At 43.7% G+C, this 14,460-nt stretch overlaps 1 protein-coding gene across 1 annotated transcript in view; it reads left to right on the top strand.

Moving 5' to 3' along the window:
• Nucleotides 1-13,210, top strand: part of LARS2 (leucyl-tRNA synthetase 2, mitochondrial) — a 121,755-nt gene extending 108,545 nt beyond the window's left edge. Inside the window, exons 19-21 of the mRNA XM_078772761.1 lie at nt 2,743-2,854; nt 11,710-11,837; nt 11,992-13,210. Of these exons, the coding sequence (XP_078628887.1) occupies nt 2,743-2,854; nt 11,710-11,837; nt 11,992-12,168 (417 nt within the window). The 3' untranslated portion in view covers nt 12,169-13,210. The remainder of the gene's footprint in view (nt 1-2,742; nt 2,855-11,709; nt 11,838-11,991) is intronic.
• The last annotated feature ends 1,250 nt before the right edge of the window (nt 13,211-14,460 follow it).

Here is a 14,460-nt window from a genome sequence, read left to right as displayed (position 1 = left end):
AGGTGTGACATCAGTTACATTGGTTTTTGACAGGTATGATGTACCACTCTCTATCAAGCAGCTGGAAAGAGAACGTCGCACTGGTGGAGAGTCAACACCCAGATATGTCATCGATGGACAACGCACAGTTCCAAACTACAGGAAGTTCCTGAAGAACACCACAAACAAATCAGCGCTTGCCGATTTCCTCTGCAGTTACTTGACAGTAGCCGCCCAATTGCAGCTTGAGGAAAACCAATCTGTCACACTGTCAGGAGGCTTTAACGATGGCCTGCTAGTTAAAGTTGTGGATCATAGAGGCATCCGGGAACTACCTGAATTGTTCAGCACACATGAGGAGGCTGACACACGGCTCCTGCTACATGCTATCCATCTCGCCAGAGCACACTCAAGGGTCATTGTACGATGTGATGACACTGACGTGTTGGTCCTACTCATCTATTACTGTGGGAAAGGCATGTTTGGGGACACCAAAGTGTACATGAATGCGGGTCACTGTACAAAAACAACGAATCGTCAGAGATTCATTCCTGTCAACAGAATAACGGACGACATCGGTCAGGATACGTCAAGTTGCTTGCCAGCATCACATGCTATAAGTGGCTGTGACACAACCTCCTCGCTGTTCAAAGTCGGGAAACGCACTGCATATTCGAAACTCAAGCAAAACATTGCACACTTGGCACCACTGTCACGGTTAGGCCAAACCAGAGATACAACCAATGTCGTCAGCACTGCCACAAAATATGCTCTGTCGTTGTATGGTTCAAAGTCAAGTCACACACTCGACCAACTTCGTTATGTTTATGCCTGCACAAGTGACAAACCAGCATCTCTCTTCCCACCAACAGACGATGCTTTCGAACAACATCTGAAGTGAGCAAATTACCAGGTGGCGATATGGACCCACAGCCATGTAGCGAAGCCTGTACTTTGGAACCCCGATGGTAATGGATGGCAGGTCAGAGACAACAAACTTGAGCCTGTCATGTTCCAAAAGGATGCATCCCCAAGGGAGGTTCGAGATCTCACGCATCTCTACTGCACCGACGATGACTGTAGGCAGAGCAGAACATGTCATTGTATCTCTGCAGGACTGACCTGCACTGAATTCTGCTCGTGTGGTGCAGACGATTGTCCAAATATTGATGATTCTGTTGTCTTTGACGACAGCACTGATGAAGAGCGTGACTGAACTTTTAAATGTATTACATGTATTACTTCATGTAATAGATGTACATAAGTTACAGTGCATGTTATGAATTCATTATCGTCATATGTGAAATAGCTTATATCAACATGATGTCTATAAAAGTCACTTTCACAATTGTGTCAGAATCTTAAGTCAATTCTTCATGTTGCATATCTGCTTCGGGATTTCTATCGGTCAGCATTAGTGGGGCGACATATGATTTCAGTTATAACGATATCATTTCAGTGACAATTATATCATTAGATATATTTTTCAAAGGGTAAATAAACTTGGATTATGTTGATGTAACAAGTATGACTGCAAGTCCAATATTTTTGAAGTAATTAATGTTTTTGTTGATATTTATTGGTAAACCCGAAGCTGATTTGTTGAGTAAAATTCCATTATTTTTGCCTGTAGGTCACACAAAAGCCTTTGTTACATCACAAATGGTTTTTACAGATATATATGTCATCATTCCGCATATTTTGGTACCAAATTTGTGTTTGTAGCACCAGTATTAACAAATATATGAGCCAATATGAGCCAAAATCTGTGGCGATTAAATCCATTTTTGCAGTCTGCAGTGGTACATATGTAAACGTGATTTTCAAAATGTTGTGCAATGATCTCAGGTTCACAACCATGATTTTCTAACTCCCCAAGCATCCCTCTTCAAGAAAAAATAGGTTGCGACTTGTTCTACCTTGGGTAGGGGTATGCCACCCAAAACCTCATTTGGCCACTAGCCTAAAAGGGGGACTATGGTTTTCCCCTCCGTCCGTGTGTCCGTCCGTGTGTGCGTGCGGGCCTGCGTGCGTGCATGCGTAAGCGAAGGGCCGCATTCGAATTTGGTGTGTGGGTGCAACCCACGTCAAAATCCAAGATGGCCGCCGCCATGTATGTCTGATGCTATGGATGTCTGAACCTTGTGAGCTGAATATCTTGAAAAATAAGCGAAGTACCAACTTCTAATCTGGTGTGTGGGTGTATCTCGGCACAAGGAAGAACGCTGTTGAAAATTGGGTCGCCACGTCAAAATCCAAGATGGCCGCCGCCATGTATGTCTGAACCTTGTGAGCAGAATATCTTGAAAAATAAGCGAAGTACCAACTTCTAATCTGGTGTGTGGGTGTATCTAGGCATAAGGAAGAACGCTATTGAAAATTGGGTCGCCACGTCAAAATCCAAGATGGCCGCCTCCATGTATGTCTGAACCTTGTGAGCGAAATATCATATCATAGCATGTTTTCTGCGTCTTCCACTTTGTCAACTCACATCACTTCCCCGATGGGGGACCAAGGCGTAACGCTTGTTTTCATATCAATAACCTTCAGTTTAGTTTTTCATTTGAGTTGTTTTTATTATTCTTGACACCGCTAACGATTTTAAATAAATATAGGAAGATAAATAACTAAATCCAATTCTAATCTTTGCGATTATTGCCTTAGGGAAATCTGCATATTGTCACCGAGGGTTTTGTAACGATACCTGGGTATGCACGATTTTAATTTATTTTACTTGTTTTTATCCTCTTCCTTCCACGACAGAAACTACCTGAACATTTAATGCTGCACTCGGTGGTGTTTGAGGATACCTTTGCTGCACTTTCCATCATGATTGCCCCACTGGCACCACATTTTGCTTCAGAGCTCTGGGCAGGTTTGCTATCACTCAAATGAACCACTTTTAGAGGCCATTTCTCCCCGCAAAGTGGGGTTTGGCCATTTTTGGGCACCGTGATCCCCTTTTTGAAGCAAAGTTTTACGGGCAGATGCCCTTCCTGCCGCCGACCCTGTTAGTTGCCTCTTGCGACACACAGGGAATTACCAGTGAACTGGTACTCAATTTGCCGACCTCAGAAGGATGACAGGCTGAGTCAACCACCCTGGCGTTAATTCAGCAATCGACCAAGATTCGAATCCAGGATCCGAGGATCCCAAACCTGCACCCTAACCGCTAAGCCAACACCAGGCTCATAAACATACTCATATACAAATAGCATTAAAATACATACAGTCGTGACCAAAAATATTATCACCCTTGCACTTTTTTAAAATAACTCACAATTTTCTCGAAAAATAAGTTGAAATTGACAAAAGTATTTGGTCTCCACAATTCTTTATTTCACTGTTAATATTACAGAACCTTTGTTTTTGATTCAGAACTCAATATATCCTTTTAAATCAGAAAATAAAAAGAAATGGCATTGACAAAATTATTCACATCCTAGACTTAATATTTGGTAGCAGTCTGGACAAAATAACTGCAGTGAAGCGCTTCCTATAGCCATGAATGAGCTTCCTACCTACCTCTCTACCTCTCTACTGGCAGTTTAGCCCACTCTTCTTGTGCAAACTGCTCCAGTTCTCCCAGATTTGAAGGGTGCCTTCTCCCAACTGCTGTTTTCAGGACTCCCCACAGGTTTTCATTGAGATTTATAATCTGTACTCATTGTTGGCCACTTCAGAACAGTCCAGCATTTTGGCTTGAACTATTCCTGGGTGCTTTTTGAAGTGTGTTTGGGGTCATTGTCCTGTTGCAAGACCAATGACCTTCAATGGAGACCCAGATTTCTGACACTGGGTTTAACATTGTGCTCCAAAATGCCTTGTTAACCTTCTGATTTCATGATGCCATGCGCACATTCAAGGCACCCAGTACCAGAGGCAGCACAGCAACCCCAAAACATCACTGAACCTCCTCTATGTTTGACTGAAGGGAAGGTGTTCTTTTCTTTGAAGGCTTCATTTTGTTTTCTGTAAACATAGAGATGATGTGCTTTACCAAAAAGCTCTAATTTGGTCTCATCTATCCACAGGACATTCTCCCAGAAGGATTTTGGCTTGTTCAGGTGTGTTTTGGCAAACTATAGTTGGGCTTTCTTATGTCTCTCTCTCAGCAGTGGGGTCCTCCTGGGTGTCCTACCATATTGTTTGTGTGCTTCCCCCTCCTCTCCCCATCTTGTCTTTCGCTCCCTCTTTTTGTATGTTTTGTTTGTCTGGTTGATTTGTTTGTGGAATAAATGTTAGCTCTTTCACGAGCCTCGATTCAGTATACAAAAACCCCTTTCATTGAGTTGTCCACGGATGGTGTGAGTTGAAACTGTCGTACCTTGTGTCTGAAGGGCAGCTTGAATCTGTTTGGCAGTTGATCGAGGTGCTTTCTCCACCATTCGAACAATTATTCACTGCAATCTTCGATCAAGTTTTCTCTTGCGGCCACGTCCAGGGAGTTTGGCTGCAGTGTCATGGGCCTTAAACTTTTTGAGAAAATTGTGTACAGTGGAGACAGGAACATCAAGGTCTCTGGAGATGGACTTGTAGCCTTGAGATTGTCTATGCTTGGCTACAATCTTGTGTCTGACCTCCTCGGGCAATTCTCTGGTTTTCTTTCTTTTCTCCAGGCTCATTACGGTACAGACAGTGACACAAAACAGGAGAATGACTCCTTTTTCTCTCGCATAGCAACACCAAACTGGTTGAATGAGTCATTTTTATGTTGCAGGCACCTGTAACTCACCACAGGTGAGATCAATTCCAAAGTAAAGGAGAATCACCGGCTTGAAATCTAATTATTTCTAACGACAAATGTTGTGTTTGTGTTCTTCCCCCTCTCTCCCCATCTTGTCTACCGCTCCCGATGTTATTTGTTTTATGTGTCTGTTTGTCTTTCTGTGTGATTAATGTTCGCTCTTTCACGAGCCTCGATCTTGTATACAAAAAAAAAAAAAAAAAAAACTTCTAAAAGGTGCCAAAAATATTGTCCGGGCCATTTTAGGATTTCTGTGTGGAATAAGCTGAGATTTAGTGTTTTTTCAGCTTTTTTTGTTTTGTTCCACTACAAACCAAAGATATACATATGTGGATACCAAAATATTTTTTTATTTCAACAATTTTCTGGAAGAAATGGTGCATTATTTGAAAAAAGTGCAAGGGTGCCAATATTTTTGGCCATAACTGTGTATGCAAATCAATAGGCTGGAGACATGATTGAAATATCATGATGGTGATGTGCAACAAAGAGGGATCTTATTGCTGAGCTCAACCTAGACCTTTTGCCCTGTTCAAGTGACTCGTGGTCGTCGCTCTAGGCTTCCTCTCCCCATTGGTATTTTTGTGAATATAAGATTGTTCTTCACAGTTCTGTTTAAATATGTTTCAACTATCCCCTTCAGTGGTTTATTACAACACGCTGTTTTTCTTCTTATTTAAAAGGCTCCTCTCAATTTCCTCTTCAACTCATTCCATTTCAAAAAAATATTCAATCTCTTATGATTCCAAATCACTCCATGCTCTAAATTCTCATTCATTCCATCCCTCCTCCATCGTTCTTAAACGAATCGCTAACTTGAAAATCACAACAAACCCAATTTGTTATATATGTTCATCTTTCATTAATCATCCACTTTCTAAACTCCCCCCTTGCCCCTCCCCTTCAAATCTCCCCCCCAACCATCCCTCCCAAATTCTCCCTCCTCCCACCTCCTTCTCAAAGCTGCCTCCTCTCCACTTCCTCTCCCTCCTATGTCATACCTCCACCTCACCCAACCTTCTACTTTCCTCTGCCCCCCCTCAAACAAACTCTCACTGTGCCTCATTCCATCACCATCAAACCTTTCGTCCTCCTCATCCTTCCCTTTCTTGTAACTCTTCTGTAATCTCTGACACACTATCAACTGCTCTTCCTACATCCCCCTCTCACCCTTCATCTGACCCTACCCCTCCCCTCCCCTGTCCTGCACCCGATGCTCCCCCTCTCTCCTCACTAACGGTATGGACCTCAAACATCCGGGGCCTTCGCTCAAACCTGATTGATCTCTCCATTCAGGTTGCTTCTGAAAATCCAGACTTGATCTGCTTAACAGAAACTTTCCTTCTTCAAGATGTTTCTGATTCCTTAATATCTCTTCCTGGTTGCTCCCTCCTCCGGTACGATAGACCTGATCCTCATCCTGGTGGTGGGGTGGCTATCTTTATCAAAAACTCTCTTCCTCACTCTCCCTGCACTGCCCTCTCTCCACCCCACCCACAGGAGTACCTCTGGCTACGGCTTCCTCTCCGCTCCCACCTTTTGTTCATATGTGTTCTGTACCGTCCCCCAAACAGTGATGACTCCATTTACATTTCTCTGTCGGACAACATGGACCAACTTCTATCAACTCATCCAAACTCTCTCTTCCTCATATGTGGCGACTTCAACTGTCATCATGCCAACTGGCTGGGTGTGGGTTCATCTCTCACCAGCCATGGCACCTCAGCAAAGGACTTCTGCGACTCATTGGGACTAACACAATCTGTCAATTTCCCGACCCGGATCTCAGTCAATGGAGTATCTTCTCTTCTGGACTTGGTTATGACTAACTTCCCTGCAAATGTCTGCTGCTCTTCTTCTGCTCCAATCGGTTCTTCTGATCATGTGCTTGTTAAAGTGGACATCTCACTGGCCATTCTCAGAGAGCCTCCTCAGCGCCGACGAGTCTGGCATTTCACTCAGGCCAACTGGCACGGTCTGCAAGCAGCCATCAATCAACTGGACTGGTCTCCCATCTCTAATGCCTCTGACATCAATTCTTCCTGGGAATTCTTCCAAAGCAAACTGCTCTCTCTCATGCACAGATTTATCCCATCTCGTCTTCAGTTGTCTTACCCTTCCTCCCGTCCATGGTACACTGAATCTTGTGGTGAGGCAGTTGCCCTGACACAATTTGCCTTTGCGTCTTGGAAGGCAAATCCAACTGAAGGCAATCTCAGTTCCTTCCACCAAGCTCGAAACAAGTGTGTTTCTAACCTCAGGAGTGCCAGGAAGCACTATCTCTCCACACTCAAGATTGAACTCTCAAACCTGTCTCCTTCCTCCAAATCCTGGTGGCGTCTGGTCAAATCCGTTTCTGGTGTTTGTTCCCCCTCCATCCCCTCCCTTACCTCAAATGGCTACACAGTTGACACCGCACGTGACAAAGCCGAATGCCTCAACTCTGTGTTTGCCTCAAAACCTTGTGTCCCAAACCCATCTCTCTCTGTTCCCACCTTTCCCAGTCGAACCCAACTGCTCCTGGACTCTGTGTCCTTCTCTCCTGACAAGGTGGAGAAGTTTTTATCAAACCTCGACTCTGATTCTGCAACTGGACCAGATGGCATCAGCCCTCGGGTCCTAAAATCCTGCTCTGCCGCTCTATCTCACCCTCTCTCTGTTCTTTTCACCCTCTCTTTTGCTCAAGGTCATCTGCCAGCATCTTGGAAATCAGCAAACATTACCGCCTTACACAAAAAAGGTGCAAAAACAGATCCTTGCAACTACAGACCAATCAGCCTGCTCCCAATTATCAGCAAAGTCATGGAATCCATCATTGCTTCAGATATCAAATCCTTCCTCTTCTCCAATGGCTTGATCTCTGATCATCAATTTGGATTCAGACCAGGTCATTCTACTCTGGACATGTTGCTTCTGCTGTCTCAACAATGGATGGAGGTCCTCAATGCCAAACAGGAAATCAGAGCTGTCTCACTTGACATATCACGTGCCTTCGATACGGTCTGGCACCCAGCTCTGCTCACCAAACTCACCTCCTATGGTATTCAGGGAAATCTCCACTCATGGCTTGCGGATTTCCTCTCTGGTCGTAGGCAACGTGTGGCCCTGAATGGATTTCTCTCATCTTCCCTTCCTGTTCTGGCTGGAGTTCCCCAAGGTAGTGTTCTGGGCCCTGTGCTATTTCTGGTCTTCATCAATGACCTCTCCGACTCTCTGGAAAATCCTCTCTATCTCTTTGCTGATGACTCCACTATCTGCCGCTCCATTCCTCATCCCTCAGATCGGCAGTCTGCAGCCTCCTCACTCTCTGCAGACCTGGACAAAATCACAGACTGGTCAAACAAGTGGAACATGTCTTTCAATCCTGACAAATCTCACACTCTTACAATGTCTCTCCGAAAGGACCGACTGGACAACCCTCCCATCTACTTTCTCAACAATCCTCTCCAAGAAGTTCTGTCGCTCAAGCTTTTGGGTCTCACTATCTGCCATGATCTTTCTTGGGAAAACCACATTTCCAAGCTGGCCTCCAAAGCCAGTCGCCGACTGGGCATCCTCCATCCATTCCATCCAGTGGAACAAATGTTCTGCACTCATTTTATTTCTTTGGTTGTGGTATTCCTGGGTGACGACACCATCCGTGCGTGGGATGTTAATGTGCGAGGAACCATATGTTTGTGGCCACTTGGACTGCACAAATTAAAATCCAATAAGTTAGTTGGTATGTGTCACTTTACCATACACAGACTTCCCTAAAGAGCAGTCTGGTTTCTGGTGAGCCTCCACATCCAAGAAAACCTAGATATATTCACGTTTCAAGCCCACACCAGCTCCACATGGTTGTTGTTGCTGTTGTTGTGGTTCTTTTTGGGGGTCGATTTTTTAAATGTGCTCTCATTGGTCAGACAGCTGCCGGACCCCAACCACATTTGTCGCTTCACTCCACCCACCAGGGCACCCAGAAGAAATAATATGGCTGCCATATTGGTTTTCTGGTGGGCCTAATAAATCAAGCCTATAAGCCTCTGCTGATTATACACTGCCTGGATTTGGTGCGTCAGATTTCCATTGGCTTTGTTTGGGTCGAGTATTATTCACGATGCAGGGGTCCCCGAAGAATCTAATGAATGTCGAATGAAAATTATTCGTAAGGTTTAATCAAGCCCATCAGCACACATGGTACGTGCCTCCCTAAAAAAGAAGCGTTACATAATTTTTGAACGGCCCCATATTCGGGTTAAACAATCTGTGACCGTGTGACAAATCAGCTCACTCTGATGTAACCGTGGCGGAAGCTAGCATGGATGAGAGGAGTTGAGTTAAAGGGCCACAGACACTGAAAATCATGTTTGGTTTAATTAATAGATATTGCTTCACTTAACACTTAATCGTCCTTTAAAAAAAAAAAAAATCATTCGATTGGCCCCCGCCACCCAAAAAACGGCGACTTGATTGCTCATGTGACTGGCTACGTCATCGAGGGAATTTTTGTTGCTGCTGGTAGTTTTTAGCTGGTAGTGGAGTCCCGCCCCTAAAATCGTGATGTTCATTCATGATGTCACCTGTGTGATGTAATCGAGGGAAAGGTTTCTCAGCACGCAATGATAACTGCCTGACCAAGAATCTTCTGATAGTCAAAATCATTATTAAAAACTACCAGCAGCAACAAAAATTCCCTCGATGACGTAGCCAGTCACATGAGCAATCAAATCGCCGTTTTTTTGGTGGCGGGGGCCAATCGAGTGATAGTTATTCAAAAAAAAGGACGATTAAGTGTTAAGTGAAGCAATATCTATTAATTAAACCAAACATGATTTTCTGTGTCTGTGGCCCTTTAATCTTTTAATAGCGCATTAAATGTGTGTTTCCCAATCGACCCTTTACCGGATTTTGTCACAGGTCGTGACCAGAGTGCGGTCATTCTTGTTCAAAAAAGATTTTGTGAATTTGAGGCCTGGAAAGACCCGTTCCAAATGCTGTAGAATCTAGATGATGGTCAACATTATTGCTACAAACAATGGCAAATATACCATCAACATATCTCTTCTGATATTGCGGTAGCTAATCACCATTAACCTTCAGAATGGTGCATTTCACTTCCTCCATAACATGGTTAGTCACCATGCAGAAATATGAGCCAACAGCTATACCATTAAATAGCCCCGAGTGGGCTGGCGGTCATCTCATGAGGGCATCGCTCATCCTTCATTTTGTCAGGGCATCGCTCATCCTTCATTTTGTCAGGAAACATCCTCTTCCCTCTCGGCAGACAAATAGAATCACAAGCTGGACAAACACTGGGAACATGTCTTTCAATCCTGACAAATCTCACTCTCCCACTCTGTCTCTCTGAAAAGCCTGCCTGGTGAGCCCCCCCCCCCCCCCCCCCGCCCGTCTATTTCCTGAATAATCATCTTCAAGAAGTTCAGCAATTCACACTTTTTGGCCTCACTATCAGCCATGAACTTTCTTCGGCAAACCATATATCTAAGTTTGGCATCCAAAGCCAGCCGCCGACTGGGCATCTTCCGTCGTGCACTCTTTCCTTGGCAGGAGTGCACTGCACTTTTATCCACTTGGAAACCAAGACCTCCAAAAATCTCAGTCTTTTAAATCTCACTCTTCCCTCCAGAGCTTCAAGACTCCTGTTCACCACCATCTCAGGTCATCCCCCATTCACAACCATGATGTTGTATACTCTCATTAACCATCCCCAGGCAAACCTCTTTTGCAGTTCTTCCTTCAGCTTCTGTGATTGAGCGTTTGCAGCTGTATTCATCTTCTTCACCCTCTGTGTCCTCCCCTTGGTCTAACTTTTCTCCATGTCTCCCTCTATTTGTCCCCAACCCTGCTGTTGGTGTGCTCCCACCCGCGCCTTTCCCTCTCTCTGTCTTCTATTATTCTCCTTCTGTTATGTACTGAACTGTTCTGTGTTCGAGCTCCTTCATAAACCTCGACACTGTGTACAAAAAGAATGTCTACCGAGCTAGCCATTTGTTGCTACGCACATTATACCTGGCCCCTCATTTTTATTTTAAAATCCACAACAAAACTATAATTCTGTACTTCACTATAATAATAAGTATTCCCGAAATGACAACTTTGTAATACACACTTTGTAATACACATAAACCTCGACACTGTGTACAAAAAGAATGTCTACCAAACTAGCGTAGGCCATTTGTTGCTACACACATTATACCAGGCCCCTCATTTTTATTTTAAAATCCACAACAAAACTATAATTCTGTGATTCACTATAATAATAAGTATTCTGAAATGACAACTTTGTAATACACACTTTGTAATACACATAAACCTGGACACTGTTCAGAAAGAATGTCTACCGAGCTAGCGGAGGCCATTTGTTGCTACGCACATTATACCTGACCCCTCATTTTTATTTTAAACTCCACAACTAAACTTTAATTCTGTAATTCACTATAAAATAAGTATTTCGAAATGACAACTTTGTAATACAAGAGAGTTCATAGAACACTTTACCCCCACAGTGTTCAAGTTTATAATTCAAATTTTTTTAAAATGATTTTAAAGGTCGTAAAAAACAAATCCAGAAGTTTAGCCCTGTTGAAGCAGTGTCTTATACACCACCCTATATAAAATATCCAAGTACTGCAAAACTGGAGGTTTTTGAAAGTGCGGTGCTTTGTGTTCTAGTGTTCTAACCTATAATTTAATTGAAATAAAGTAAATATTTAAAAGGTCGTATAAAAATCATTAATTCCAGAAGTTTACCGCCGTTGATGCAGCGTCTTTTACATCACCTTATTTTACACGTTACATTCGTTATTCGTGCCTGTTGTTTGCGTCCTTTATGACGTCCTTAAAAGCAGCAAGTTTCCTGTCTCGAATTATTATCAATTTTTTTTGAATGCCAGACAGATAGAACAAGTGAAAAGATTGTTTTTTTTTTGTTTTTTTTTAATATTCACCATATGTTGCATTCACGTTCCTTCACACAGGCTTGTGCAGTGTGAAAAACAAGCAAAGCACTTGTTATGACTGGAAGAGCACCATTCTGCAGCAGAGGTGGCCTGTCACGGATGCGTACTACAAAGCACCGAGTGACACGATTGAAATGCTCGTAAAAGTAGGCAAAACTATTGTGTGCCACATTTTTACAACGAAGCTCAGTTTCAATGCAATTGCTCCGCATTTTAATTCACGGCAAATGTACAGAAAAGTACAATGCTGTTTTTTGGGGCTGCCTTGCCTCGTTTAAGCAGAGGTTCCACTTTGTGCAGATAAACAACAAGTCTTGCGGCACGTTGACCATGGCAGCTTGTGTGGCACGAGATGCGGATGCCGTGAGAGCGCTCGTCGAGCAGAGTGATCTCGGCAAGGGGCTGCTCACGGGCCGGACGGTCACCCGAACAATTCTGTCACCACGGACCAACCTCGTCAACTTCCTCGTTCACTGACAGGTTTATGACTTCATGGCTGCAGTAATGTGTCGACTTAACAAAGTGTTGCCTTTGTGCATGATCACGCTTACGATGCAGCAACGGATGGATGTTATTAACCCAACACTGACTTCTGATTCCAATCAGATAGTAACGCCTGATTCAACTCCCAACTGTTTCCGAACAACTTCAACTCCAACTGTTTCCGAACAACTTCATTCAACTCCAACTGTTTCTGAACAACTTCAACTCCAACTGTTTCTGAACAATTTCAACTCCAACTGTTTGTGAACAATTTCAACTCCAACGGTTTCTGAACAACTTCAACTCCAACTGTTTCTGAACAACTTCAACTCCAACTGTTTCTGAACAACTTCAACTCCAACTGTTTCTGAACAATTTCAACTCCAACTGTTTCTGAACAACTTCAACTCCAACTGTTTCTGAACAACTTCAACTCCAACTGTTTGTGAACAACTTCAACCCCAACGGTTTCTCTCCATCATGTGAAATGTTGAAATGTGTATCTGAATTTATTTGCACAATATGCTGGTGCATTGACTAGTCGGATGAGGGAAAGTAATATTGTCCTCACTTGCAAGTGGTTTTGCCACATATCAGGTGAAACATTTGGCCACCTGGAAATTTGAGTAAAACTAGACTTTTAAACGGGACACGAATCATTTTTGTACAATTTATATATAATGGAGGGAAGGTATCTTGTACCTATGCATGTTGTATGTTTGATCTACTCCCCAGACAGGATTTGACCGAGCAAGCTGAACCTTTCAGGCATTGATGAGGACATCCTTAAGTTTTGCCTGTCGAAGTTTCGTTTGATTCCATCAAGTTTTGGAAAATTTGTTTTTTCCACCATTTTGGCATTTTCATGCATTTGGAATTATCCGAGCTATATAACCACGATGTATTATATATGCACATAAGCAGTACGCGTGTTTTGCTTCATATGCGTAACATGAGTTATTTTTATATTCGGGAGCGATCGAAGCAGCAGTCTGTTGCCTATACACCGCCCAAATAAATGGATGTGTCAGAAGAACGTGTGGCACGCTTGTCTCAGCGATTCGTCGAATGCGCTGCAATTATTTTCGTTCTCTGTTTCGTCCCAGTCGTTCATCCCATACCTCCTTGTTTAATATCTCTACTCAAAACAAAAAAAAAAAAAAATTTTTTTTTTCCTTCCCAGGTCTTATTCATTTATTTGTTCTTATTTGTTCGTTCGTTCTTCGTTCGCGATCACGCGATCACGTGGTTAGAAATGTATAATCTCTCCCCTGAACAACTATTTTCTCTCATATATTATAACACCCTTTTCTTCTTTTCCTACAAAAGGATGCTTTCGTCTTGCTCACCAAATCTATTCATTCCAAAAAATATATATAATACCATCTCTTACAGTTCCTCCTTTCTACATTCCCTAAACTATCCAGAACTCCACCCCTCCTTCAGTGTCCTCAAACGTATTTTTGACTCGAAGGTCTCAAACTCATTTTGCAAAAAATGTTCGTTTCCCATGAATCGTACACTTTTCAAAATCCAATCTCACCCCTCCCCTCCAAATCCTCCCCATCACCCATCCCTTTCAAATCTCCCCCCTTGCCCCTTCCCTCCCCTCCCTCCTAAACTCCCCCCACACCCCTCCCCTCCGAGACTCTCCCTCGCTCCTCCCCTCCTAGACTCCCCTCTCACCCCTCCTCCTCGAAGCATCCTCCCTGCTTCTTCCCCCTTCCAACTTTCACCTTCATCTCCCCCAACCTTCTGCCTCGCTCTTCCCCCTCCTCAAATAACACCTCACTGTGCCTCACCCAATCTCCATCAAACCTTTTGTCCGCCCCATTCTTCCCTTTCTCCAAGCTATTCTGAAATCTCTGACACACCTTCAACAGCTCTCCCTACCTCTTCCTCCTCTTCCACATCTTACCCTACCCCTCCCCCCCCCCCCCTGTTCTGGACCCGATGCTCCCCCTTCCTCTTCATTAACGGTATGGACCTCAAACATCCGGGGCCTTCGCTCAAACTTGACTGATCTCTCCATACAGGTTGCTTCTGACAAACCAGATGTGATCTGCTTCACAGAAACTTTCCTCCTTCATGATGTCTCTGATGCCTTGGTATCTCTCCCAGGTTACTCCCTCCTCCGGTATGATAGACCTGAGCCTCGTCCTGGAGGTGGGGTTGCTATCTTTATAAAAAACTCTCTTCCTCACTCGCCCTCCACTGCCCTCTCTCCACCTCACCCCCAGGAATACCTTTGGCTACGGCTTCCCCTTCGCTCCCACCTTTTGTTCA

The sequence above is a fragment of the Myxine glutinosa genome, chromosome 2 (assembly GCF_964187855.1).
Source record: "Myxine glutinosa chromosome 2, kmMyxGlut1.1, whole genome shotgun sequence".
NCBI lineage: Eukaryota > Metazoa > Chordata > Myxini > Myxiniformes > Myxinidae > Myxine > Myxine glutinosa.
Note: the sequence above shows the minus strand (reverse complement) of the source record. Positions and strands in the feature narration are given on the sequence as shown.